Below are 27,348 nucleotides of genomic sequence, written 5' to 3'. Positions count from 1 at the left end.
AACTGGCTTGAAAAGTCTGTGACTTGCAATATCTGAAATTATAGCTTGAAGTTTGTATTGGTTTGAATGAGGGTTTGTAACAGTGGATTCCAAACATAAATTGAACAGAGAATGAAGTTTTGAAAGGGGTAATGAATAAAGTTTCGTCCGAATGTGATGAATACCTAACGGCTTTTGTATGAATGACAGCAAGTCATTAATAGAGACATCATGCAGAGAAGGTGATGTATAATGACTATGACCATGACTGCGTCTACGTCGAGGAGTCGAGTTGAAAATATTCATCACATTCACCGAGTTACACGAAGGACTAGATAGAATACCTATAATATCAATTTTGTCATTGTAGCCATACGGTGTTGCAGTTCCCAATTGTCTAATCCAGTAGTCTTCTTTTTGTCTACGGAGAGTCGTTGAAAGATTATGATGGTTAGAGCTATGGTATATCTTTTCGATAATGCGAACTGTCATAGAAACGATGGAATGATCGGGCTGATTGAAATGCTGGTATAGAATGTCGTTAGCATTGAGGTTAATGTCTGATCTATGACCGCACATACGTTTGTTTAGCCTTCCTTTCGTTTCACCGACGTATACCAATCCGCAAAGGTTGCACTCTAATCCGTAGACGACATTTATCGATTTACAATTCAGATGATCGTAACTTCTGGTAAAAAATGACTTCTTGGTCAAATTGCTAGTGAATTCAGCATCTGTAATTAAAATAACACATGTTTTGCAGCCTTTGGTCTCACATTTTGAAATGCGACAGTGTTGTACTGTGTCATCAAAAACCAAAATGTCTTTAAGGAGAACTGAACATGGCTGTATATGTGTAATATTGCTATTGTCACTAGGACGATGATCTGAATGAGTCGTGTTTGAGATATTTGTCATGTCTGGTGATGAGGGGACACCTGCCATAGCAGACGACACCGTGTCCATGGGGACGTCTGTCTCGGACCTTTTTATACTGGGCGACGTCCGAGCCAGTTTATTGGTTCCTACTGTCTCTGTAGTGCTATGCTCAGCGTTTTATTAAACAGAATGTTGACGACTTTGTCATCTCAATGAATGATCCGATGTTAATGAGTTTGACCCGAACTTATTATAGTCATCTTCCTGATCGCTGGTGAAATAAAGAAACCTTGTTCCTATCATGCAAATACGCAAGAACTATCTGATGAATTAATTATCTGGTTGTCTGTTTTATCAATTTAATAATAATCATTGTTTGGTATTTATAAGGTACTGCAGACAATATTTGAAGACCAACCCTCTGACACTCAAACTCAAAAAGATGGACACACTTCTAAAAATATCTGGCACGATGTGGTGTCCAGTCAAACGAACCACCATGGTGAAACTGACCCCCCACAATTACGTCAACGTATAAGAGAAGAAAACAAATTCCCTTCGAAAACAAGACAAGACATTGGTACAGGATCAACTTTACCTGATCATCATATCGATGTAAATACTGTTGATACAGAGGAACAGAAGAAAAAAAAGTCTAAAGGAAAAGAAAAACCGTACGTTCTGATGTGAATAGAAAAAGACGTCTTTCGTCCTCAAATGAAACTATTATCTTTCTTTTAAGGATGTGCTCATGTGACATAAAGATTAATACATTAAGTCAGAAGATTATTAGTTAAGGAACAAAATAAGCTACGAATTGTCATTTAATAGATTATCATGGTTATGGGGCTCCTTTTTTTAGATATTTAATTTAAAAACAAAAGCGGAAAAAGGCTGTCTCAGATTTTTACACTATATTTGCATTTGTATTATGAGCTATTTAAGTCTTATGAGAAAAAACATTGATGTAATAGGGCTGATTAGTCTACCCTGTATCATAGAAATAAAACAAAAAACTCCAAAACATAACATACTAGTAGATAAAAACAAAGACTGAACAAAACAAAAAACATAAAAAAACTGGGTGTGATATCGGATGATCCGAAAGAGTTGGCAACCAAATAATCGTACTATTAGTTCCATACAATTTGAGGGTTGATACACAAAACAAAAACTTTTGGAGATGGAAAATGAGAAAGTGTATTCCATTATAATATGATTGTTTTAGGTTTTGGGATATATTCAACAACATACCGAGAGAAATGAAATCTAAAGATGTTCATGAGAGAAGTAGCCTGAGAGTCATAAAAGTGTTTATTTATGGGCTTTTATTTCTTCTTGTGTTTTGCTCTCTTGTGGTCCAAAAGATTAGTTTGATGTTGTTAGTGAATTACGAGAACGAGGAGAGGAATAACATTACCATTTCTGAAAATGGAACAGAGTATACCACACAGGTATTAACGATTATGCATATGACTATCAGTTATAGCTATTGGTCTTTGATACATACTATAAAAGAACATAAACTGTAATGTTTATAAATAATTACTTAATAACTAATGACTAAATTCTATGTTGATTTAAGTATATAATAGGGAAAGATAATGTTTTCTTCAAAACAGAAGGGATACCAACTGGTTGTTTGTCAGGAAGACAGAGAAAAATATTGTTACAAAAATTTAAAAAAGCTTAAATAATTAAAACATGTTTTATGAATAATCTGCTGGTCCAACATTAACAACATTTAATTGCACTATTAAACCATTTTCATCCAACACTAAAAGAAAGAAATCAACAAGGCATGATAAAATTGAAGAAAATAAAATAAAACTGATTTAAATAAGTTGAATTTTACACCGGTAGCATAAAGAGTTTGCGAGTGAACAAATAAATAGATTGCATATACGAAAAGGTACTGAATATGACAAAATGTCACCAAAATATTATAAAAATGTCAAAACCACTTATATCTTATCATATTAAAATTGTAGTTAATAAAACAATTGAAAGTTGACTTTTTTCCAGATAATCTTTAAGCTTATCGGGCAGCCAAAGAATTATTCTCTAAAGAAATAACTAGCTAGATACGTGTGTTCCATGTATTTCCAATATCTCGAAAGAGTTACATATGATCAGTTAATTGACTTTTTTTAGTAAACTTTTCAATTGTTGCTTTCGGCAGTTAGGTCATGTTTTGGTTGACAAACAACACTTAATAATATAATAGAAGAATAGAAAAATTCAGAATAAAATGGACAATGGAAATGGGGAATGTGTCAAAGAGACAACAACCCGACCATAGAACAGACAACAGCCGAAGGCCACCAGTGGGTCTTCAACGCAACGAGAAACTATCGCACCCGGCAGTGTGCTTCACCGCTAAACAAATTTGTATACAAGTTCAGTGATAATGGACGTCATACTAAACTCCGAATTATACACAAGAAACTAAAATTAAAAATCATACAACTAACAAAGGCCAGACGCTCCTGACTTGGGATAGGTGCAAAAATGCTGTGGGGTTAAACATGTTTATTTGTTATATTTTAAGATTCCAGTAAACAGCAGTCAGAACTACCAGGTATGTTTTAAGATCGTTTCGCTTTAATGCTGAAAAAAATCTGGAATGAGCTCCCTAGCAATTGTCGATTGGAAATATCTTTTGGACCAATTATAAAAAAATGGTATAAACATGGGATCAAAATAACAGCTCATGCCAGTGCAATGCATGCATATAATGCATTTATGTCTGTGCTTTATTTTTCATTTGACTTTTTGATTAGTTAAGTTATTTTAAGTCGCTTTATCTGCTGTGCTTACATTTATCATTCTAACTTAAGCTATGTTTTTAGATATACTTTATTTTTATGCCATGCTTATAACTTTCAAATGTCATCTATGGTGTCTTACCAAGCACTGTACGTTTATAAAAGTGTTCTGTTTTATGAATTTTGTATGTTTGTTTATATTTTGTTACTAGTATTCAATCGTTTGGAAAAGCTCACTATAGCTTGTGATTTGGTAGTAATTGAATGTCGACTTTAAATAAATCATTGGACAATGAATACATAATCATGAATTGGTTTCATTTCAAGTGCAATGTTTATCATAAGGCACAACTTCCTTTTCATGTATTTCACTAACGGATTTTGACCGGGAATTTCTCGCTACATTGAAGACCTGTTGGTGACCCTCTGCTGTTGTTTTTTATTTGGTCGGGTTGTTGTCTCTTTGACACATTCCCCATTTCCATTCTCAATTTTACTTATTATACTGTCATGAGGAATGTCTTCTTATTGAATGAAATGAATGAAAAACAATTAAGAAACACAGCAACAAACGACAGTTACTGAATTACAGACTCCTGACCTAAGGCAGGCACATACACATGGTTTATAAGTGATAAAACATTTTTAATTGAGTTCCATTGATATATACATCCACCAGAAATAGAGATTTAAAATATAACACACCGCATCTTCTGCCTCATGTTGCACTTATACATCAAATTTAAGATAAGCGGTCACATCGGTATCAAAATTCCATGAAAAACAAGACGACATAAATTTTTAAATCATAAATTCCCTTCACCTTAGTAGCAATATACCAACTTCACCTGCATATTGAAGATATATTTCCCAATTCATTCGGTTTTTAAGAGCTCACAGCTGCTTCACAGACATTATAAAAAGTTACCAGTTTCTGAGAAAAAGGTGGAGGAACCAGAGTTATGTCCTTGTATTGATCAAATCATTAAAAGATACCAAGTCCTTGTTCGTTACTTTACTATACAGGATCTACTTTACAAATTAAAAAATATGGTTTTGAAGTATATTTAAAGGTCCTTACGTTGTTGGTCATCTTAATTCCGTGTTGTTTTCATTTATCCTTTACTGATACATGTAAGTGTATAATTAGTAATATCCTTTTGACACAGCTCGATATTTAGACATATCCATCATTGTGTTATTGTGCTTGGTTTATTATTTCTATTCTTGTCTATCTGTTTTACTCACACACTGATGTCAATTTATTTCATGCGACTGTCGTGCAAGTTACATGTTTAGCTAGCTATGAAATCAGGTTCACTATTCTCCACATTAAGGAAATGCCTGTGTGACTGTTGCTTTTCATTCTTTTGATGTGTTCAGGCTTTTGATTTTGCCATTTGGTAAAAAGACATTCCGTTTTTATTTTCCTTTGAATTCGGTATTTTTGTTATTTCTTTTCAATTTTTATAATATCGGAATATCTAAAATAGTTTTTCTTACAAATCGCACAGCAGTGCCAGTGAAACAGTAATCTGTGTTTTGGAAATCGTATATTATATAAAAATTAGGTTAAATAGAATCTTTGTTTCTCTTCTTTTATCGTGTTCCTTTGAAGTTGATTATTTTTTTAGGTATTTTTATAGATATCTAGAGTCACAAAGTAACATTATAAATTTTACTGTAACAGTTTTGTTAAATATAGTTAATTTAATCGGTTAAACTGTTAATTACTATTAATCGGTACGATGTTAAGAAAGTCCGGCTTTTACAGGAAATACAAAAGCTTGGTGTCATTACACAAACTTTAATACAAAACTGTACAGTTGTAAACTAGTTTACATAACAAATTTCTGTAATAAATCATTCAGTTCAAATATATCAATTATACATACTGATGAATTTGATTTAAATAAAAAAAAATTGTATCGCTGAAAACATCATTCGCAATGTTGCTCTTCAACTTTGTATTTGTTTGGCTTTTTAACTATTTTGATCTGAGCGTCACTGATGAGTCTTATGTAGACGAAACGTGCGTCTGGCGTATAAAGTTATAATCCTGGTACTTTTGATAACTATTTACACCACTGGGTCGATGCCTCTGCTGGTGGACGTTTCGTCCCCGAGGGTATCACCAGCCCAGTATTCAGCACTTCGGTGTTGACATGAATATCAATTATATAGTCATTTTTATAAATTATCTGTTAACAAAACTTTTGAATTTTTCGAAAAAACTAAGGATTTTCTTACCCCAGGAGTAGATTACCTTAGCCGTATTTGACACAACTGTTGGAAATTTTGGGTCCTCAATGCTCTTCAACTTTGTATTTGTTTGGCTTTTTAACTATTTTGATCTGAGCGTCACTGATGAGTCTTATGTAGACGAAACGTGCGTCTGGCGTATAAAATTATAATCCTGGTACTTTTGATAACTATTTACACCACTGGGTCGATGCCTCTGCTGGTGGACGTTTCGTCCCCGAGGGTATCACCAGCCCAGTAGTCAGCACTTCGGTGTTGACATGAATATCAATTATATAGTCATTTTTATAAATTATCTGTTTACAAAACTTTTGAATTTTTCGAAAAAACTAAGGATTTTCTTACCCCAGGAGTAGATTACCTTAGCCGTATTTGACACAACTTTTGGAAATTTTGGGTCCTCAATGCACTTCAACTTTGTATTTGTTTGGCTTTTTAACTATTTTGATCTGAGCGTCACTGATGAGTCTTATGTAGACGAAACGTGCGTCTGGCGTATAAAATTATAATCCTGGTACTTTTGATAACTATTTGAGGACGTATTTATATATTAAAAAGTGTCCATAACTGGCATTTGTTTTGATCTTTTTTTTGTAGGTTGAAGGCGTTGATCTTCCGCATGTTAAACATTTTCTCTTGGTCCTTGCAATATGTATACCATATACACTGACAGTGGTTTTTGGACTTCTGAGAGTATTATTTGGAAACATCAAGTCACCAGCCATGCAAACAATGCTTGTGGTAATATATGTATAATATTATGTGTAGCTTTGATTCACTTCAGTATCTTTCTGTTGCAGTTTTTAAGTGTACAAGAAATGAGAAATAAGGACAAAATATGATTTAAATGTCTGTATAAAATACATAAGTATAAAGCATTTGGCAAGTTCGTTAACTACATTTACAGAAATCTATAAAAAACGCAGATTGTTTTTATAACTGTTTACGTATTTTCTTCATTCTTAATATACTACATAATTTAATTTTTTGAAATGATATTTCTCCATTTTTTAATTAGATTTCTTCATTATAAATCATAGCTTATAAAATATAAATTTTATCAGTATCATTTCGAGTGATTGCATTATCAATTTCAATTTTAAAAGGTTTTTTATCATGATTTAATGTGGATGAAAGCAGTTTAAGAAAATATCACTGGAACACTTTTCACTTGATATTTGGTATATGGGCTGGGAATAAAAATTGTCCCCTTAAATAAAGGTAACAGTAGTATATCGCTGTTCGAAAGTTACAAATCGATTGAGAAAAAACAAATCGGGGTTACAAACTAAAATCGAGGGAAACACATCAACTATAAGAAGAAAACAACGAAACAACAGAAACACTTAACAGCAACAAGAAACCAAACGATAATGTAACACACACAACATGTTAAAATGTATTATTGTATTGTTTATTTGTGCATTTCTCTATCCTGAATGTTCTTGCATTTATTTGTACTGTAGACCTCTCATGTAATGTGGTCCTCTTAGTGTTATATTTAACATTGCCATATAAACGAACGGTTTGGCTAGCCTTAAAATGAGGAACATCCCACTATTTGTTCTTAAGATGTACTGAAACAAGTCAGGAATATGAAAGTTGTTATCAAATTGTTCGTTTCTATATATGTAAGATTTTTTTTTGTTGCACTTCAATGATTCCGTGGTTATGTTGTTTTCCTTTTATATTTGATGTGTATCCCTCGGTTTTAGTTTGTAACCTGGATTTGATTTTCTCAATAGATGTTTGACTTTTAAACAGCGGTATATTACTGTTGTTCTATTAATAAACAATGAACATAAAATCATGAAGCACTTGGGATGTATGCGAGAAATATGCGTGAAATACAGCGATGTGCTTTTTAAACACATTTTTCATTCATTTCTATTTGTTAATCAATCTTTGTGGTAGCTGTTCTTTTATGATTGAGTGTATTAAAATTTAGAATCAATTCACACTATTTAGTTTCTAATTATTTAGACCTTTTATTCTTAATGGTTTTTCCCCTCGTACTTGCGCTTGGTGGTATCCAGATTCCTTATAGGAAAATGTCATGGTTAAGATCACTGCATACGGAAAAGCTTTAGCGAAATAAGTGAAGACAACATTTCAAAAGCAGCTCATTTCTGAGGATTTTGAAAAAGAAAAGGGATTTTCTTTTACTAGAAGAGTCAATGTACACGTAATACTTAGCAATTCAAGTACTAGTATTACATAAATAATTCATTAATGTGAAGTATCATAATTATAACGTTAAAAATAAATGTTAGTATTGGAATTCTGAACCAAAACAAAACCTCATTGAAAATAAAAACATCCTGGTATTTCATTTCATTTAGTATAGTCATTTAAACAAGTGTTGACGTTTAATGTCATCAATGATACCAAGCTTATAATAAAGAATTTCAGACGCGCCTTTCGTCGAAATATAACTCGACTGTCATTCTCGTATAAACACAAATTGAAGCAAGGAATTCGTATTTAATAGCTTGAATCACAATGTTTTACACCACCGTAAAAATATCTTTATATCCAAAACCTCGTAAATTGTCTCAATTTCCAAAGGCATTTTTGGGTGTAAAATCCTTTAATTTACATATGTAGTAAACATACATTGTTTTTTAAGGTACTCACCATTGAGTGTATGCATTCCGTTGGAATAGGATTCCTTGTGTTTAAGGTATTGGGAGAACTGCATGCAGCATATGGTATTATGGCATTGAATACCACTTGTTTTGTTCCTAGCGTTCTTAATTTGTTTCCTTCAAGAGCAACAGCTAATGGCGATTCTGTAAAGAAATGTCTGAAGGCTTGCAGGAAAGTCACTGACACAATTATCAACATACTTGCATTCGCGGCTCAAATATCAGTTATACCACTTGTTATTTACTTCGGTGTTTATAAAATGGATGTTTCAACAGAAGAAACCATTTATAGTATATGTTGCTTTTTACTTTGTTCCTTATCATGGTGGGAAAATTTTCTTCCTGATGGATCAAAGAAGAAAAACACTTTACCCGATGGAACGGAGATGAATAAGACTTTAACTGATAGATCGAAAAAGAATAACACTTCAACTGATGGAACGGAAAAGAATAACACTTCAACACACAAGTTTGATCAAACAATTTTAAGCATACAATTCGATCTACAAGAAAGTCGGCCATTCATTACAGCAATATCGTCATTGCTCAAAATTGGGGTTACAATTTTAACTGGTGTCTTCTTACCAGAACCAGATCTCAATTTAGTCACAGGGTGGAAGGATCTAACATCAGATGAAATATTCAAATTTACACCAATAATTTGTATAACAACATGCTCCTTTGTGGCTTTCTTCATGGCATATATAGCATGCAGGTTGAAATTACAAGTGTTTTCTTTTTCATTGGCTTGCTTCCTGTCGACCCCTTTTGCTGTTGGAATTGCCATGATTGACTGTGAATACAATATTTTATCAGCATTCACCAAAGACAGTTTAAATTGCCAGGTAGAAGGTTCGATCGATTTGTACATGTATTTCATTTGGGGTTTCATATTATTTGTTTCAATATATTGGATTGCACGGCACATCTGGAGTCCAAATCAAGAGAGACTAGCAAAGATGGACAAGTAAGTTTTATTATAAAGTACACAATGTAGGTCATACTCTATTTTTTCCACTAACATTTTAACATCGATATTGCTGTGCGTTGTCAATTATTACTTTTACAAAATATGTAGTTATGTATTTATTATATCAAAACTTTATTCTGACCCACAAAATTATTCTTATTTTATTTTTGCTAAATGTTTTTCTTTGGGAGGGGAATCTACATTACAACATTATCAATTTTAAATGCATATTTACTACTTGAGTCACAGAAACGTTCAATATAAATTTAAATACACATGCTTCATAATAAATTTTAAAAAATAAAATTAGGAGAACATATGATGTCGTCAATAAACTAAGCCTGCACAGATATCACTCATGGCAGACAATTGTTCTTTGAATGTATCCATAGTGTTTTGAATGTTTTCTACAGATTCAATTCTTCAATCAAATGATAAAATACATCAAACGAATGGACAACAACTGTCATATTCCTAACTTGGTACAGGCATTCTCAAATGTAGAAAATGGTGTATTATACCTGGGTTTATAGCGCCAAACCTCTCACTTGTATGACAGTCACATCAAGTTCCATTATATTTTCAACAATGCGTCAACACAACACTGGACAATTAAAAAACTCAAATATGTAATATCACAATCATTCCTTAAACAGATCCAAACCTAGTGAAAGCATTTGGTGCTTCTATCTCCGATTCTAATTCAAAAATAATTTTAAAAAATGCAGAATATATTTTTAACTCTGCAACCATATTTTCACGAGGATGTCCAATATGAAAGTATTTAAATCTACTGTAATTTACAATACGCGGTTTGAGTCCATTTTGCAACAACTTTTTCATTTTTCTAGACTGTTTGTGAATCCTCTATACTGCAGCATTCTCTTAGAACAACACTTATTGATGAATAGACGAAGATATGTCAGACGGATCAGAAAAGAAGTAGAAAATGGGGTTGAACTATTTAGGTGACTGAATAATATTATTATATTACTTATTAAGACTATCAAAAAATGTTTGTAAATTAATACTGTAAGCAACCTAACTTTCGCGAACTATTTGATAATGAATCTATTGCGAGAAGATTAACATCGGGAATACAATTAGTCGTCAATATATAAAATGCACTTCTAATTTGAGTACACCAACGAAGTTAACAAATTGCCAGGAGTAAATACGGATACAATATCCGTATGCGCTATAGTAAGTTGATTTACATTATTAGCCAGGGGCTGTTTAAGGATCTGAAAAAGAAAATAGTAATAGAAAAGATGACAAAATATCAGTTTTATAAAGAGTTCACTATTGTTGATAATAATATGTGTGTAATAGTTTTGAACAAAAACAAAATTATACATCTTCAAAGCTGTATATGTACGATGCATGTTTCACTCATTGTTTACTGTTGTACGGTGATCTATATTTACTTACGTTGATACAACTTGGTCGGTATCTGTGGTGTTGGACTGTTGTATCATGTTCAAACAATGGCATTTTCTTGAAATTAAACCCGGGAAAACTAATCCGAATTATTTACCAAAGTTAACACTGTAGGATGTTCACGCTGAATAAAACTAGAAACGTATGCAACAAAACTGTAACCCACATCTGTCCAATGTACTTGGTTATATTCGTTGCATCACGGTTGCATTATTTCAAAGTCTGATATTCTTTTCCACATTCATGACCCTTTCTGAGGAAATCCACATCAACCCCTTTTCTTATCGTGTTTGTGAATATTGTCACATTACCTAAACTGCATAAACTTTTCAGATTCTCGAAGCCTAAGATTGATGAGTTCGTATTTTCTTAATTTTTCATTTGCAAGGGGTTTCAACATAGCTAAATACTCTTTAAGATACAAAAATGGTTACAAATTAAATCAGCAGATGAAGTCGCCAGTGATGAAGAGAACCTTTCAGAAAATTGCTAGTGACGTTCTCTAATAGTCCAATTGAAAAAAAAGGCAATTTAAGCTTTCGTTTTTTTCTTTTAAAAAAGAGGAAAAAGCTTCGTTTGTTTTCAAATTGTTCTAAAGTTTTGAATAAGTTTAAAAAATTAGGCATTAGCAAAGTCGAAGTTTAGTAAACTAGTATGTAAACATTAAGCATATATGATTTTTTATTCTTGAATTCATAAGATTAAAATTAAAACTTTTTTCAATGATTCTGTATAAATTCATTATGAAAGTTGAATTTATTTTACTATCATGCATATTGGAAAGAAATTCTTTCAAACATTGTTAAAGGTAAGTCTGTCAAAAGATTCAAGTATGGTACCAACGTGTAACAGGTAGTTGATATTGAAGACAAAAGTTAATTATGTACCATGTTTTCAACAGCAACATAGATATCTATATTATGTTCTTTTTTCTTAATTAGACCGCAGTTTTTATGCTAAATATTGATTTATATGTTTTTCTCGTGATATGACTGCTGTAATTTCGAAAGCAGCGTTTCGAATCACCATAGCAACAACATTGCATCAACTCCACTTAACATTCACATATAAAAGGCAAGGTACTAAACTCAGATTCGCAATACAGTAACACTGCATAAAATGCGGGATAATTTGTAACCAGGGTTCGCTGCATCAATTTCAATCTATTTATCTAATTCGGAACCGGATTAAAAAGACACAGTGCGAAAGGGATAACTACTGAAATAGGTATCAACAGATGAGTAATTTGGTACTGTCATTTGTGTTATTAAGATGTGATGGTAAAAAAATTTGGAAACTATTTAAATTATGGAAAATGTCTCCGAGGAGATCGGTCATGATCCCCCTTTTTACTGATTTAGCACTAATAATGATATTATTTATACCATATGAGGAAAAAATCTTCGTCTACAAAATACACTTCGTCTGAAAGTTAACCCAACAATGTTAGATCTTCAAAAATCTTTCAAATGTTTCACAACTTTGCGTTTGAAAGTTAACCAATAAAATGTTTACATCTTATTTACCTTATTTACCTGTGTACAAACTTCAGTAACCATATAACGTCAAGTTTCCAAAACATTCTATAGAAACACAAAACAAAAATATAATGGTGCTTTGAAACACCCAAGATATATGTTTAAACTCTTGAATTTTGAAAGCGTCGAAATAGGATGAACGTATCATAAACCCAGAGGCAAATATAATCAAGCCTAAATTCAACGTTAAAACCAATGATTGTGTTGGATACAAACCGCAATGTTTATCCGTGTGCATGCAAACATCTTAGAATGTCTAAGAAGAGGGGTCTAATATATAGGAGAAACAACATTTTCCAAAACACTAAAAAAGTGAAAAAGTATATCTTTTACTAAACGCATTAGTGCTGACATGAATTATCATTGATATGATTATATTTATAAATTAGCTGTTTACAAAATTTTGAATATTTTGAAATACTAAGGCTTTTCTACCTCAGGCATACATTACCTTAGCTGTATTTGGAAAAACTTTTAGGAATTTTGGTCCTCAATGCTCTTTAACTTCGTACTTTATTTGGTCTTTTTAACTTTTTTGGATTCGAGCGTCACTGATGAGTCTTTTGTAGACGAAACGCATGTCTGGCGTATATACAAAATTTAGTCCTGGCATCTTTGATGAGTTTATTTACTACCACTGGGTCGATGCCACTGCTGGTGGAGATTAATTTCCCCTAGGGTATCACCAGCCCAGTAGTCAGCACTTTTTGTGCTGACATTAATTATCATTGATATTGTTAAATTTATAAATTAACTGTTTACAAAATTTTGAATTTTTATGCCCCACCTATGATAGTAGAGGGGCATTATGTTTTCTGGTCTGTGCCTCCGTTCGTCTTTTCGTTCTTTCGTCCGTTCGTTCGTTCGTCCGTCTGTGCGTCCGTTCGCTTCAGGTTAAAGTTTTTGGTCAAGGTAGTTTTTGAAGAAGTTGAAGTCCAATCAACTTGAAACTTAGTACACATGTTCCCCATGATATGATCTTTCTAATTTTAATGCCAAATTATAGTTTTGACCCCAATTTCATGGTCCACTGAACATAGAAAATAATAGTGTGAAGTTCAGGTTAAAGTTTTTGGTCAAGGTAGTTTTTGATAAAGTTAAAGTTACATCAACTTGAAACTTAGTACACATGTTCACTATGATATGATCTTTCTGATTTTAATTCCAAATTAAAGTTTTTACCCCAATTTCACGGTCCTTAACACAGAAAATGATAGTGCGAGTGGGGCATCCGTGTACTATGGACACATTCTTGTTAACAATACTAAGACTTTTCTACCTCAGGCATAGATTACCTTAGCTGTATTTGGAAAAACTTTTAGGAATTTTGGTCCTCAATGCTCTTCAACTTCGTACTTTATTTGGCCTTTTTAACTTTTTTGGATTCGCGCGTCACTGATGAGTCTTTTGTAGACGAAACGTGCGTCTGGCGTATATACAAAATTTAATCCTGGTATCTATGATGAGTTTATGCACTACCACTGGTTCGATGCCACTGCTGGTGGATATTTATTTCCCCGAGGGTATCACCAGCCCAGTAGTCTGCACTTTTTGTGCTGACATGAATTATCATTGATATGGTTATGTTTATAAATTAACTGATTACAAAATTTTGAATTTTTTGAAATACTAAGGCTTTTCTACCTCAGGCATACATTACCTTAGCTGTATTTGGAAAAACTTTTAGGAATTTTGGTCCTCAATGCTCTTTAACTTCGTACTTTATTTGGCCTTTTTAACTTTTTTGGATTCGAGCGTCACTGATGAGTCTTTTGTAGACGAAACGCGCGTCTGACGTGTATATAAAATTTAGGCCTGGTATCTATGATGAGTTTATTGACTAGCAGGTCGAACAACTGATGGTCTTTAATAAATACTGATATATATATATATATATATATATATATATATATATATATATATATATATATATATATATGAGTCTGAAAGATTGTGTAACAATACCGATAAATAGATGGAAAAACTGAACAGATGATATAAATTATACAATAAATGCAAATATTTCGGCTCAACAAATGGCCTTCTTCGGTGACAAAAGTTTTAACAATAATGAGATATAATGTATAAGGTGTAAACATAGATCACTAATAATACAGGTAAGTTTTGGTCGATTGATTTTAATCCAAAATCCTGAATATAATAATATTAACACTAGACTGTAAATTTAATTATTTCTTTCTATTGATTCCATCTGGATGGAGGACACCCAGTGTTTTTATCCAAAACCTCTCCCGATTTTCTCTTTGCCTATTTTGCCATGTACAATCCTGTTCGATCACAAGGATCTTCATGTGATCAAAATCTTTCAGGTTGTGATCTGGTAACCTGAAATGTTGGCTGACAGGAATGTACGGTTTTTTTGAGAGGTCACTCCTGTTATATCATCTGTTCAGTTTGTCCATCTTTGTGCAGTGATATTCAACACTTTTTAGTGTTTTGTTTTCCATCTATTTATCGGTATTGTTACACAATCTTTCAGACTCATATAATTTTTCCTGTTTGTGTAGAATTGTCAATTTTGATGATCCAATACCTATTAAGTTTACTGGTTGGTAGATTCTTATAGACTCTATATATATATATATATATATATATATATATATATATATATATATATATATATATATATATATATATATATATATATATATATATATATATATATATATATATATATATATATATGCATATATAGACGAACTTTTCAACTGGTATCTCAAACGTTATTCAGATTATAAGAATAACAATAATAGCGTTAAATCAATTAAACGGAAAAACGACCGAAAATCACAAATAATGAATTTGGGAGTTGTATTTTTTATTTATTCATTTTTTAAATATCAATAAACAATTTTTATTGCATATATGCTATTTAGAGTTTGCTTGTTATTAAATACTGAATTTTTAATGAAAAAGCTCAGTAAAAAGTACTGAAATTGTCATCTATTATAAGTCATAACATTTACATTCTTTTGTATACACTTTATACATCAATTTGCCTACCGAATTGTGGACAATTTCAGATGGAAGAGCAAATTACAAAATCTGAGATTAATTTTTCATTTATATTCCAATTACTGAATCCTCGTCTTCCCTATCTATACATCCAAACATGTTAGATGTTTCTGTCAAAAGTAATCTTACTGGCGAGAAACTCTTATTCTAAGCGATATTACGCTTTAAATTTTGAATTTTAATATACTTAATATTTTTTTTCTAGAATTACTGTAGAAGAAAATGAAACACCTTTAAAAAAGATACCTCCAATGATATATGCTTGTGCAACCATGTGGCATGAAAATCGACAGGAAATGGTGCAGTTATTAAAGTCATTATATAGGTAGGATAAATAATATTTGATCGTGGAAAATTTTGGAAAGACTTGTACAGTGTTCTTTATTCTGTTTTATATAATGTTAAATGTTATGTACACATGTGTATAAGGCGATGTGGACGTTAAGTCTAAAGACATATAGAGATCATCATTCAGTCGTTTGCAATAGGCAACTGATTAGAAATATGTAGTCACCGAAGTGTCAATATATTTAACAGAGGTTTGCCCAATTCACCATCAAAACATAATGCTCCAGAAGATTTAAAAGATTACTAAAAAAAATCACTGGCTTACTTCAAGCCAGTGGATGTTGGATGAATACTGATATTTTAGACTTAGAAACATGATTTGTTTTATTATTTGTTATTGACATTAAACTTTCAGTAACTGCAAATTTTCTTAGATCTGTGCTTCGTGCCATTTTTGTTTGTATGTTAAACCACATCTCCCCATTTTCATACTTTAGGACATACGATACGATTACATGGGGAAGTAACGACGTTGCTAACGTAACCTGTTATTTTCGCGACGTCAATCTATGACATATCGGGAAAAGATGCATTTTTGTTTGATTTTTATCATTTAAGGGCAAATCCAATAGTTTATTTTTTACGGTGAGAATTTTTTCCCGTAAAGATATTTCATTCTTCAATTGAGAATAAAATTTTGCCAAAAAAAATATTTGTTGTCGATTTCGTTTTTGCAAAAAATACTACTGAAAATTGAACATTTTTGCAATTTTGAAGAAACAAACGTTTTTTATTTTAAAAAAAAAATAAATATGATTTTTTAATCAACATATACTTATATAAGGGAGCTCAAATTGAAGCAAAATAGTTCAAGATGGTTAGAAAAATCTAACTCTACCATTTAAAGAATTAATTCTTACTCAAATAAAGCCAAAAACGTTATGGTTACTCCCCAAAACGGCAAGAAATGAACATTTGAAATGCACATTTTAGATTTTTTTAAATATTTCTAACGGTGTCGATTTGACCAAAGTAAGATATGTTATTCTTTGAAAAAAATGGAACGTCATAACGTTTTGAAAAGTATTTGTCACCATACTCGTTTTTGAGAAAAATCGAGTAATATAATATTGTTTACTCAATCCCTTCCGTAAGCCTCACAAATTGCGCCAAAAATTAAGACGTTTCGGGACGTAACGTTATATTTCCCCGCTAATTTTTCTTTAGGCAGTGCGACGGTGTGGAAGACAAATGTATTTTTACACTGTGACTTTGTTGGATAGTTGTCTCGATAGCATTTCGCATCTTCTTATTTATAATGGACAAGTATCTGTACGAGCTAATAATTCAGTTAGCTTTACTATTGTGTTCGTCAAAATTGTGAAACCTGGGTGTGAAACATGCAAACCATTAACCCGAATAACTCAGTCGTTATATTCCGCTGATCTACGATTACTACCTCGCAAGTAGGAGAGATCGATTACGGGGAGGGACTGAATTATTCGGGTTAGCAAACCATGGAATTACAAACTACTAAAATAGTCCCCGGCTCTGGTATACGGTATTTCATCCCTCTTTTAAAACAAACGAATTACACGTTAGAAATCCGTTTCTGTGTGTCGGTCTATAGTACAAAGCAGGGTTAATTTTCATATTATATTTACATTTGATGTTTTTGTTCTGATTATTAATTTAATATGCCACTTGACGTCCGTCATCCATAATCATTATTTATTTTACCGTTACTTTACAAAGACGTGTTTTTCTTACACTGATTTATATTACACTGTCTATATAATTTCACATATTGAAATCAATAAAGAGCACTTGAAATTTTGAAACCCAACACTTGACTGTCTAAAATCTCACCGACTCCGTATTTTATATTCATGTTGCAGTTTTGGTTTTTTTTTCTTTACAGGCTTCTACCTATAGCAAAAATCTGTATGTTGATTCTTAGTGTTTTGAATTATATATGTCGTTGGGTTGCTGTCGTATTAATGTATACCTTAAACATTTTTTTTTCGTAAAAAAAGGATTGATTGGGTATAGAAATATTCACATCTCTGGACTGCTCCCGTCCGACAGTTACGTATATATATTTGCTAAAATTGGGTGCAGCCGTTTAGCTGCTCGGATGTATAAATTTGCAGCCTCGTTTAGTCGAAATAAAAATGTCGTAATATCAGATGCATAGAGTAAGGAAGGAGAGTTTTGCGCTATCTATACGTTAAAATACCATCTAAATAAATGGTTGAAGGGATATAGAACTTCGAATAAAATATCTAAACGACAACAAAGGTCACATGAATCTTCAAATAAGTCGTATCTGTTGCGCCTTTTGCAGTTGTAGATGAAAAAAATACGTTGATTAACAAAGCATATCAGTAAGACATTAACTTGAGAATAAACGAAACGACCGAAAAATGTTGAATGTTATTATAAATTGTGGCCATTTTTGTCGTGTGTTTTTGCTTTTATGACATATTCACAATATATAAGGTAAATGAAATTGACACAGTAATTTTTCCACCTAAACGAGCCTGACTGCCCTGGTTTTACGCTTCAATATATGAGTTATTGCATATATACACAATGGAAATTGTTTTCTGTTCTACTGCCCTCTACATAGTTTGGCTGCATACAATGTAACCACTGATGTAGACTACTATATTATTATTGATTATTCAAACAAATGAATTCAAAGAGAAAGATGCGGAAAGAAATTCTAAAATTTAGAAATAAGATATAAAATAAAAATAAAATACCAAAACTGGAATACTCTGTGAGACAATTATAAGTTGAGAACTAATGATTATGCATCACTATATGAAACTGATGAATTGATTTGTCCCGTGCTCCAGTGGCAAATATATCACGCATATTTACGACGAGGCGAGAGAAGATCTGAAGTAAATGATTGATACATTATCAAGATATAAAGAGTGTAATAGCGGTAAAACGTATGCCGTACTAGATAAAGTTGAATAATGATCAAAATCTTGAGTTAAGCTATTAGCCCCTTTTTTTCCCCATCCTGTTATGGACCCGCTGACTTAAGAGGGCGTGTCTAATTAGTCAAGACCTACACTGGTTTTTTTTTGTGTTAAATTATATTTGTTTCCTCATACATAAGTAAACACCAGCATCGTCAGATATTTTCTACTTGTATGTCAGTGTATATTATATTACAATGTTTTCTTATTTCAATATTTTTTTATTACTGTGTCATCTTTTGTTTTACATTGTTTATCGGTTAAAGGTCGTATGCATTTAAAGAGCTACTATATAAATATATATTAGCACTTAGCTAGATGCATGATCTTTCTCAAGTAAGTAAGTAAGTAAGTAATGTTTATTGGTTTAAAATCCAAAATTACAGGATTGATACTAAGACAATACAAATTTGTTATACACAAACATTGCATTATACTGCAATAATAAATCATTACGCATTTGCTGTCGTTGTTTTCTACTGTATTGAAGATAATTTTAATAAAACGGAAACTTAAGTGAGTATGGTCTAGTAAAGATTAAGATAATTGCAGTTCTTTTATAATAGACCAAAAGGACAAAGATAACCATTAAGTTTTGAGTTCTAGTTCTGTTAATATTCTGTATGAGTTTTTTGCCGATTCCCGCCGTGCCCAAGAAACCGCCCTTTCCAGACGGCCACTATGACGTCGTTGAAACACCGTGAGATTACGGGAAACAATAGACGACGGTTACGTTTGTTATTACCTCCCCTGAAACTGTTGGATATGCCCTTCAAGTGATTCGTCCCCAAAGGCTATCACCAGCCCAGTAGTCAACACTTCGGTGTTACATGAATATCAATAATGTGGTCATTTTTATAAATTTTCTGTTTACAAAACTTTTTCGAAAAACTAAGGATTTTCTTTCCCGGCATAGATTACCTAAGCCGTATTTGGCACAACTTTTTGGAATTTTGGATCCTCAATGCTCTTCAACTTTGTACTTGTTTGGCTTCATAAATATTTTCATATGAGCGTCACTGGTAAGTTTTATGTAGACGAAACGCGCGTCTGCCGTACAAAATTATAATCCTGGTACCTTTGATAACTCTTTACACCACTTGGTCGATACCACTGCTGTTGGAAGTTTCGTCCCCGAGGGTATCACCAGCCTAGAAGTCAACACTTCGTTTTTGACATGAATATCAATAATGTGGTCATTTTTATAAATTTCTTGTTTACAAAACTTTGAATTTTTCGCAAAACTACGGATTTTCTTATCCTAGTCATTATTTACTTTTGCCGTATTTGGCACAACGTTTTGGAATTTTGGATCCTCAATGCTCTTCAACTTTGTACTTGTTTGGCTTTATAAATATTATGATATGAGCGTCACTGATGAGTCTTATGTAGACAAACGCGCGTCTGGCGTACTAGATTATAATCCTGGTACCTTTGATAACTATTTACACCACTGGGTCGATGCCACTGCTGGTGGACCTTTCGTCCCCAAGGGTATCACCAGCCCAGTAGTCAACACTTCAGTGTTGACATGAATTTCAAAAATGTGGTCATTTGTATAAATTTCCTGTTTACAAAACTACGAATATTTCGAAAAACTAAGGATGTTCTTATCCAAGGCTTAGATTACTTTACCCGTATTTGGCACAACTTTTGGGAATTTTGATCCTCAATGCTGTTCACCTTTGTACTTATTTGGCTTCATAAATATTTTGATATGAGCGTCACTGATGAGTCTTATGTAGACGAAACGCGCTTCTGGCGTACTAAATTATAATCATGGTACCTTTGATAACTACTAACTTACTTAAATGGATCCCTCTTTTTTAAAATGCCGTTTGGTATGATTACGTTTTAAGATTTCCTGTACCAATCATGAAAAAGTCAACAATTTATTTTTAGCTCACGTCCGTCGTCGTCATCCGTCGTTAACTTTTACAAAAATCTTCTCCTCTGAAACAACTAGGCCAAATCTAACCAAAATGGGCCACACTCATCAATGGGGTATCTAGTTTAAAATATGTGTCCAACGACCCAGACAACTAATCAAGATGGCCGCCATGGCTAAAAAAGAACAAAAGGGTAAAATGTAGATTTTTGCTTATATCTCTGAAACCAAAGCATTAAGAGCAAATCTGACATGACGTAAAATTAATTATCTATCTGCCCTGAAAAGGTTGCTGCCCCTGAATTGGTAATTTTAAGGAAATTTTGCTGTTTTTGGTTATTATCTTCAATATTGTTATAGATAGAGATAAACTGTAAACAGCAATAATGTTCAGTAAAGAAAGATCTGCAAATAAGTCAGCATGACCCTTATGGTTAGTTGACACCTTAATGAGTTATTGCCCATTTATAGTCAATTTTTTTTTTAACAATTTGCATAAATTTTGTAAATTTTTACAAAATATTTTCCATTGTTACTACTGGGCCAAGTTCATTATTGATAGGGATAGTTTGACGGGGTTTGACTTATAGATTGGTGATCTTCTGCTGTTGTCTGTTATATGGTCGGGTTGTTGTCTCTTGGACACATTCCCCATTTCCATCCTCAATTTTATTTCAGAGATTATGTTGCCTAACATAATTTATTTGATAGAAGGTTGCTGCTAACCAGGAAGATTTTAAACCATTTTCCATGTGTTAAATTCAAAGACATCTCATCGAGACAATCCCGATTTGAAATTTGCTAACCGTTATAGAAGATCTGATTCACAGATAAGGAGGGATATATTCCAATTGTGGTAACTACAATTCTGTCCTCTTTTTCTTCAAATCTAAAACATTAAATAGATTTATTACCGAATTTGTACCTAAATAATCGGATACAACAGGAAAAGCAGGGTCAGAATACCAATTCTGATCACCAGATATCGCCAATGGTTTTGGAGACGCTCTTTTTGCTGTCTATGTTTTGTTTTGTATACTATAATTGGTCTTTTTTTCGTTTTTCGTTTTTGGCCTTGGTGCTGTGCGTTTGTCTTCATCGAAAGAATAGCACTAAGATATTCCGCCTTGAGGTTCAAATTTCATTTCAGAACTAGAAAAATTGAAAATCGTAAAGCATATTTACGTTACGATTAAAAAATGTAGTCAATGACAAATAATTTATATGTACTTTTCAGAGTTGACACAGATCAGTATATTAGACAGAAGGCATTAGAAACTTATATTTCACTGAATAAAGGTGAAGAAGTAAACACGGAAGCATTTGAATACTACGAATTCGAAGGTAATATTTTGTCTTTAGAATGTTGTCATTAATACCAAGACACAGATATACTTCTATTTTTATGATTATATATTTATATATATATATATATATATATCTGCAATCAATTTCATCTTCATACCTTATATATCATGTACTATGTTTCAAATCTAGATTCTTCTGACGAGGAAAGGTGATACTAGGCCACCGATAGCTGCATTAATAATTCAGTCTAGATGAGCGAGTGGTCTAGAGTGATAGACACAGTGCAGAAGATGTTGTATGGTGTTGATTATACCAAAAAAAATGCTGAAAACGCAATTTATTCTGTCCTATAAAAAAGCAGGCTGTCAATTATCCGTTGATATGCTGGTAACATAGTTGGACATTAATAATTTAAATCACCTTCAAAAAATCATGATTTTATATCATTAAAATGGCTCTTTATGAAATGTATAAATGTATAATGTACTTATTTGATTGTGGTTGTATTAATATATCGATTCCGAATTAAGATCACATATAAATTGATCATGTAGAAATTATTGCTAGTTGCCTAATAACTTAATATAACTTATCAGCGTACTTTTTTGATTAAAGGATTCGTATTGCTCAGTTTTTTATGTAGTATTATGTAGACTATTGTTTGACTTTATTTCGCTTTTCGTCGTTGTCAGTTTGTCTTCGAAGAATAAGTTCAAATCTCATTTTGGTCTCTCGTTGTGGAATTAGTGAAACTTTTTAAGAAATTAGCCACTGTACAAATGCTTTCTAGATATAACAACGATTAACATTAATATATATTAACAGTATTGTACATTTAGATTTGATTTTCTTATGTAACGAAAAAATAAGATTTGTAATTTGTATGTTTATCTATTTACGGGATCACTGATCTCTGTTTTACAGCTCACATTCTATTTGATGATGCTTATGAATTGGATGATAATGAAGAAGAAATGGTGCCTAACAAATTTGTAAGAGATTTTACAGATGTCATGCAGGAAGCTGCAAAGTATGTTAGACATTGAAACTTAAACTTTTGGTTTTGATATTCATTTATCTTAGTTTTTATTTAAATACCATTGAAAACACATTTCAAAAATTTGAAACAGTTACAGGGGCACTAGCTGTCAAATTCATGTTCTCCAATTTGACTCAAAGTCTCATATCTGATTTATAACTATTTAAAACATTTATCCAAATTATCAAGTCTAAATTAACAATTTACATGGCATCGGCTCGACACTATGAAGCTTCGTTTCGTGTGCATTTTAAAAATTAGTATAGACGCAATCTAACTAACAATCCAGCGATATAAAAATAAATATAGATATAGACAGAAAGCCAACTCGTGCAATTGGTTTTGTCCATGTCTGTTTAATTTCATATCATAGATTAAAAATATATATGTTAATCATCGTTTTTAACTGTATAAGAATAATGTTTTGTGGATCGAATCAGTCAATCAAATGAGTTACCTTTGTTTTACTTTCAATTTAGACACTCTTTTCCTTTAAATAACACAACACGCACACTTCATGCATTATCTATCTATAGGTTAGGGTTTAATTGAAGTTCACATGAATACGGATTCAATGAGGCAAGTGAATAATTCATCATCATTGTTTCGTAGCCTAATTTGACGAAATTGAACCATACTGGCTGCTATTAAAGAATTATTACTTCACTATTTCACTTTCAATACTGATTGAAATAAAACATCATTCTTTTGATTATTTTAATATATATCTCTCGTAGCTAATGTCCCGTTAAACAAATATAAATCGAGTTTATCTTTATTTGGAATTTCAATTTTAATAGCATTATTAATCCTACATTAGGAATAACTTTTTTTAATTGTACAAATCAGAGCCATCTTTGTATAAACATAATGAAAATTTTAAATACTTTATATTTCATAGAAGTTAACAATCGCTTTTACCATAGTGTATTATACTTTATGCTGTAGTGCTATTCTTAAGAAACACATAGAGCTCCGAAAGCCGAGAATAATTTCATCGCCTTATGGAGCACAGTTAGTGTTTCTCCTTCCTGGAAACAACTTAATGTATGTTCATCTCAAAGACAAGAACAAAATACGACACAGGAAAAGGTGGTCCCAGGTATGATAATCGCAAAAAAAAAGATGTAGCAAAGTTAACCCTTAAAAATGATACTTTTAGTCAATGGTCATAGATTGATTTTATTTGTAAAAAAAGAATTTTTTCCAATATAAGAATTAGATATAGAATTTATATTAAATATTGTTACACAGATGTTGGCGTAAACGTCAATGAAACAACAAAACAGGAAATAAAATAACCAAATGACATTTAATTTGCAACATATGTATACAGCCATGTATCCAGTATTTTTAGATGTGATTTGTAATGGCTGATGAATCATATTTCAAATTGGATTATCCCTCATTTATCCGAAAACAAATGGCAAAAAAAAGAAATTCTTCGAACTGGCAAATATGTTCCATCGCTTATTACAAATACATTTGTTTACGTTTGTATGATGTGTTCTATACGTTTGTATGATGTGTTCTATACGTTTGTATGATTCGTCTATATGTTTGTATGATGTGTTCTGTACGTTTGTATGATGTGTTCTATACGTTTGTATGAAGTGTTCTATACTGCAGTAAAGTTTAACGAATAATGCAGATTTAAAAGTCAATCTAGCCTAAGTTGACTTTTATGACTGATTTTATAAAAAAAAAAAAAAACTACATGATGATGGTGATAGTGCTAGAAGCGCCAAGTTCTAACAAATCGAAAAGTATTCACCAACAAACCAACACGTTATCAATCTACAGCAATTTTCGATACATTGTATTATAAAACTGCTATTAATATTATAATAAACACATATTGTCATGAAGATGAAGTTTAAAGGAAATTTTAAGAGTAAAATTGGTGTATACTGTATTTAATTAAATGTGAATTCGCGTTATTTTTTGTTTCCTTGTGTTTTATGACTGATTTATTGTTGATCGCATAACGCTCAGTGACAATATTTCAACCATGTGAGGGACGATAGTGCTTTATACCTTAATGATTTCAAAATTGAAAAATATATATGATTTGATAAATTCACTTAGTAGAAAAGAAAACATAAAGACCTTTTATGTGTTTGATTATACTTCAGGTAATGTACATGTACTACCTGCTTGGCTATCGTTTAACGAATGCATCTAAGGAAAAAACAAAGATATCCATAAAAGAAGACACATTTGGTGACTACATCACATGGAATACAAAACCGAACGGTGGCATATTTGAAAAAAGCCAAATTTTTAATATACTGGATGATGAAATTGTGAATCGGGTGAGCTGATCCTATTGAAATAGCATGTACAGAAAAAGATGATAACATGTCGGTTTTTCTTTTTTATCTTGTAAATGCATGTAGAATAGTGTACGATGTAAGATAAATTCTATGTTATACTTATATGAGACAATACAAATGTGTGTATCCTGCTTGAGCTCTTTTTAATAAATGTTTATGGACATTTTTTCGTTTTTCTATATTTTATTCGTGTCTATTTTACATAAACTGAATATTCCTTCGGAAAATAAATGCGTCTTTGCCAATGCTACGTTTATAACAGTATCCACTTACAATTATATTCACGTATTTTTTATTAAACATGTCTTCACTATTTATATCTTGAAGACAACACTGATTAATCTTAAAATAACTTCAAATAAATGTTGTGTTAAAAGACATAACACAACTGTTCTCTTAATATCTTTAATGCAACACATATAGAACATTTTGAATTAAAACAACTACTCTATTTATTGAAGGCTGAAAATACGTTCATATTAGCTTTAGATGGAGATGTTGATTTTACTCCGAAAGCTGTACGATTGCTTGTTGATAGAATGGTAACGAATGAACAATTAGGTGCTGCATGTGGTCGTATACATCCTATTGGTAAAGGTGGGTATATATGAAGCACACTGACTTTCAGCAACTGCTTGTGTTTAACAAAATGTCCATATTTAGGAGAGTGAGCATTAGTTTATGACGTTGATACAATGACCTATCATACGACTATATAGTAAATATTTTCTGTTTTACTCGGTCGTCAATCATTCGTACGGTGCAATACGTCTTAAATCTAAGTCCAACCTTAAGGTGAAAAATGAAAATTCCTAAAAATCCAATGAATATGGTAGAAAAAAGTAAAATCACAAAATTACTGAACTTAGAGGAAAATCGATTCGGAAAGTCCATAATCACATGGCAAAATCAAATAACAAAACGCATAAAAAACGAATGGAAAAGAACTGTCATATTCCTGACTTGGTACAGGCATTTTCAAATATAGAAAATTGTGGATTAAATCTGGTTTTATAGCGCTAACCCTCTCACTTTGATGACAGTCTCATCAATTTCCGTTATATTTACATTGATGCGTGAACTAAACAGACACAATAGATAAAATAGTCAGAATATGGGTACATCAGTCATCATCGTATAACAAATTTTATACGTCACGTAGATTTGTCGTTCAATGTGCATACAAACAATTTTAAAATTTACCTAGGCAATGTTAGCATACAGGGTTAAAAATCAAAAGTATGTAAGAATAAATTTCAGAAATAGACCGAGATTTAAACTAGTCCAAAAGTTATATATAGAAGAACGTTAAACCGTAATCCAAAAACATATACACATTTTAATGGTAATTGCGCAGTAGTAACAGGTATTTGATAGTCTAACAAATCTTTTAGAATTAACAAAATTAGGTTAAAAGCCAAATATTTCCTTAGGTACCAGCTTCTACGTGCCAAAAAATAAAATCAAATCATCTTTCATAAGTGAAATGGTTTATGTCGTTATTCTAATCTGCAATAACTGTAATAGTGGTCAGGAATCTGCCGTCAAGTGAATTTTAAGGCAGTTACCACTACCATCTTGCTTTTAAGTGTTAAAATACCACATTCATTGTTGTCAAATCAATAGAAAATAATATACCATATTTCAAAAAAGGGTCATAACATATGGAACGCCACAGCTGTCGTAAGTGGAACTCTGATATTACGTTATGTTGTTTTAGTATAACTTGAAAACTCTAAACAACAACTCCTACATTTACTTTAATTTGAACTATAAGTTAATGCATAGCGGTACTCATCCAAAGCGCGTCTATTACACAAACGACATATGAAATCAGTCTAAAAATAGAACATATTTTTTCCGAAATGGTCACGTGATTTTACCGCATCAAGTAATGAGATGACCACATAAAAAAATAACAGGACCACATCAAATACTGTAATTTACACATCCTGTAGTGTAAAATCGTCAAA

General features: G+C 32.0%; 1 protein-coding gene across 1 annotated transcript in view; it reads left to right on the top strand.

Annotated features, from left to right (window-relative positions):
• The window catches only part of LOC139511007 (chitin synthase chs-2-like), an 85,755-nt gene that overhangs the window by 46,041 nt on the left and 12,366 nt on the right, over window positions 1-27,348 (top strand). Inside the window, exons 22-33 of the mRNA XM_071297572.1 lie at window positions 1,249-1,532; window positions 2,087-2,312; window positions 3,410-3,439; window positions 6,486-6,629; window positions 8,518-9,503; window positions 10,358-10,474; window positions 15,726-15,845; window positions 21,930-22,036; window positions 22,925-23,030; window positions 23,988-24,141; window positions 25,175-25,354; window positions 25,837-25,972. Coding sequence (XP_071153673.1) covers window positions 1,249-1,532; window positions 2,087-2,312; window positions 3,410-3,439; window positions 6,486-6,629; window positions 8,518-9,503; window positions 10,358-10,474; window positions 15,726-15,845; window positions 21,930-22,036; window positions 22,925-23,030; window positions 23,988-24,141; window positions 25,175-25,354; window positions 25,837-25,972 — 2,590 coding nt within the window. The remainder of the gene's footprint in view (window positions 1-1,248; window positions 1,533-2,086; window positions 2,313-3,409; window positions 3,440-6,485; window positions 6,630-8,517; window positions 9,504-10,357; window positions 10,475-15,725; window positions 15,846-21,929; window positions 22,037-22,924; window positions 23,031-23,987; window positions 24,142-25,174; window positions 25,355-25,836; window positions 25,973-27,348) is intronic.

The sequence above is a fragment of the Mytilus edulis genome, chromosome 2 (genome assembly GCF_963676685.1).
Source record: "Mytilus edulis chromosome 2, xbMytEdul2.2, whole genome shotgun sequence".
NCBI lineage: Eukaryota > Metazoa > Mollusca > Bivalvia > Mytilida > Mytilidae > Mytilus > Mytilus edulis.
This window is presented reverse-complemented; position numbering and strand designations above follow the sequence as displayed.